Below are 3,268 nucleotides of genomic sequence, written 5' to 3' on the forward strand. Positions count from 1 at the left end.
TCAGGCGCTTAGTATCCTAGCGGTACCTTAAGCGCTTACGCACTCGTGTGGCTCCGCGTTCATCGCATAGGGCCACGTTCTGCTTACGTAGCCGTCCCGCATTACCGTGGGACATGGACTGCACAGTAGTTACGAATACGGTAGTGACTTCACACGCTCCTGTCATATATATACAGTCGCTACCATGAATATCATCTAAGTCTTCTCTCTCCACCGAACGACTACCATCGTCAGCTATCAGCCTAACCCGCTACTACTCAACCTTCAACACTAACTGCCCGGTGAGTCTGCGCTTTCATAGACATCCTAGCTATACTCGCGTCAGTCCTTTGTCAGGTTATGAGCCCCGCGGGGCGCGGCGGAGCCTAGTACCTCAAGGCGGCTTAGTATGCCATGGGGGGGAGTTATTCGCAACGGTTCATCCGAAGCGTTTCCCCCTTCGCCCACTGGTTAACACCAGGGCGGCAGGAATCAAGGGGACACCCTCCTGTCATGTGTGAAGGAACCCATGCACCTTAACCGGTTCGGGTCTCGAGCGGCTCTGGAGGTCTAGACCGCTAGTCTACCGCGGACTCGCCTGGGCATGATGTAATCCGTCGAGTGTACCCACGCTGACGTTATCTTAAACCCCAGATTCATCAACATGTCTACTTCTGGCAACCTCACGCTCTCCACGTCCGCTCAGATCTGCGGTATCTACAACGGTACCGACATCCTTTCCTGGCGTACCCGCATGGAAAACCATATCCGGGCCTCAGGGGCCGGATGGGCTCTGCGCAACACCCGCGCAGAGATGAAGACGTTGACTTCGGACTTCAAGGAGGTCAACCAATGGGAGACTCACAACGACACGGCGGTCGGCAAAATTCTCGAGGCGCTCAGCCACGATCAACGCGAGATTGTTAAGGGCTTGGACGAGGCGCGTGCGATCCTCGACAAGCTCGCCGGCAGCGCGCAAGCGCGCGGTATCAGTACCGCGATCAACGAGCTCAAGGTAGCCCTCAACACCCAGATCCCTGCCGACACCGACCCCAACCCGGCCATGGCCAAGATCGTCGCCTCCCTGGACCGATACACCTCCCTTGGCGGGAAGGTGCCTGGCGAGTTCGCCGGCGCCATCCTGTTCTCGAAGATCCCCAGCGGCTACGAAGCCGCTAAGCACGCCATCAACGCCACTCAGTACAAGAGTTCGACGGCGCAAGTTACTGCCGGCGCTGGGCCTACCGTGCCCATTTCTCTTGGTACTCTGACGAAGGAGCTCGTCATGATGCACATCCGTAGTGACTGGGAGTTACGCTCCGCATCGCAGAAGAAGAAGAAGTCGCCTCAGGTGAAGGAGGAGCAGGCCAACAAGGCTAGCTCCGGTACGAAGCAGTACAACGGCCAGTCGTCATCTGACGGCAAGAAGAAGCGTCCTTCTAAGAAGGAGCGCAAGGAGCATCAGGCGCAGCAGCAACAGCAGCAGCAACAGAAGCCGGCGGCCGCTAACGCGGCTTCGTCGTCGGCTCCTGCCAGCGCGTCGCCATCTCCGACGGCGCAGAGTGCCGCACCCGCCGCTGCTAACTACTCGGCGACATTTACTACGCCGGCTCCCATCTACCACGTCGCGCACGTCGCTTCCGGGCCGTCTGGCCCCTCATACTCTCCACCGGTGTATTCCGCACCTACCCCCGATCCGCGCAAGCGGTCCCACCAACCCGCGACGGCCTTCCAAGGCCGTAGCAGCACTCCGGCGCCCCCTCACGGAACCGCAGGCGCACTCAAGCGCCAGCGGGACCAGGGCATTGCGCCCACTTTTGAGGGAACGCGCGCCGAGTTGCCCGCGTTCGCGGGGGAGACGCCGCTTATTCAGCGGCTCTCCATGGGCCCCTCAGCGTCCCCGCCTCTGTCGGCTCGCATCGAGCCGGTAGAGGAGCCTTCTCGTAAGCCGTCGGTTACCCCTCCGCGCGCTTCCGACTTTGACCAATATGTGTCTGGGTTAGGTCCTACCAAGCGCACCAAGTTCTCTGACTACAAGAAACGTCAGAAGCTTGGTGACCGCCTCGCCGGCGGAGGTGCTTATGTCGACGACTCTGCCACCGGCCACAAGGGCTGGCTGAACGCAGAGGCGTACGCAGAGTACCAGCAACAGAAGGAGGACCTTCGCCGTACCATGGCGCCCACTCCAGTCCAAGTCGCCGAGTACGGCTATGAGGACGACATCGAGGAGTTCGAGGGTATGTCGCTCAAGGAACCGTCCGAACAGGGCGGAGAACGGGCGGTGTCACTCGATTGCGAGTCGGTCTGGTGCGCAACCAGTTTTATCGATGCCGCTGACAATGTATCTGGTGCTAATTCCTTTACAGGTGAACCATATGTAGTCGGTAGTAATTCTTCGCATGTATCTGCAGACGTAATGAATGGACAATGCGTACATTCAAGTTCTCAGTGGTGTGATATTTGCATCGATAAAGCATTGGTCGTACGCGACACTGACCGTGAGAAATCTCTTCATGACAAGCTGCATGCACGCTATCCTATTGGATGGGTGCTTGACTCAGGTGCATCCACGCACTTCACGTTCGAACTCTCGGATTTCTCCGAGTATGAGGAACTACCAGAGGAAGAGAAGTTTACCGTCTCAACATCGTCCGGATCTATCCGGTGTGAGGGCTCAGGGACAGTTGTCCTTCGCCACGAGAATACGCGAGGGAAACCTTGCACGACCCGAATCTACCCCGTTTTTTACCTTCCCGGCGGAACCGTTCGTATGCTTTCGACGGGTCAATTCTGCCGCAACGGGAACATTCTGCACGGAGATGCCGACAAGTTGGTAGTGCTCACTGCCGACAAGTCGAAGGAAGTGGTGCACGCTACAGTGTGCCCTGGGGGGAACCTATTTTGGGTTCACACATCATTAGATCTGCACCAGGCTCATGTGACTGGTGTTGTCGGAATGAATCTACCCGACTTTCAGATCTGGCACCAACGTCTCGGGCATTGCTCGGACGAAGTGCTTCGCTACGCTAGGAAACATGTCGAAGGAGTTCCTTCGAGTCTTAGCTTACCCTCGCCGACGATTCGTCGTCCGTGCGAGGGGTGCATGCTGGGTAAAAAACACCAGATTCCGTTCCCACCAAACGAACATCGCAGCAATGAGTTCCTTGGATTAATCCATGCCGATCTCAAAGAGTTCGCAGTCGAGTCGTGGAATAAAAAATCATACGCACTTGTCCTCATGGATGACTGCACGTCCTACGCATGGGTCATGCTTCTCAGTCGGAAGAGC

General features: G+C 57.3%; 1 protein-coding gene across 1 annotated transcript; it reads left to right on the forward strand.

Moving 5' to 3' along the window:
• Nucleotides 1–643: 643 nt before the first annotated feature.
• Nucleotides 644–2,921, forward strand: CONPUDRAFT_157074 (uncharacterized protein; the record flags this gene model as incomplete). The annotated part of the gene is made up of 2 exons (XM_007774009.1): nucleotides 644–2,845; nucleotides 2,901–2,921. The coding sequence occupies 2 exons, from the start codon at nucleotides 644–646 to the stop codon at nucleotides 2,919–2,921; spliced, it is 2,223 nt and encodes a 740-aa protein (XP_007772199.1).
• Between the last annotated feature and the right edge of the window lie 347 nt (nucleotides 2,922–3,268).

This window comes from Coniophora puteana, assembly GCF_000271625.1.
Source record: "Coniophora puteana RWD-64-598 SS2 unplaced genomic scaffold CONPUscaffold_11, whole genome shotgun sequence".
NCBI classification, from domain to species: domain Eukaryota; kingdom Fungi; phylum Basidiomycota; class Agaricomycetes; order Boletales; family Coniophoraceae; genus Coniophora; species Coniophora puteana.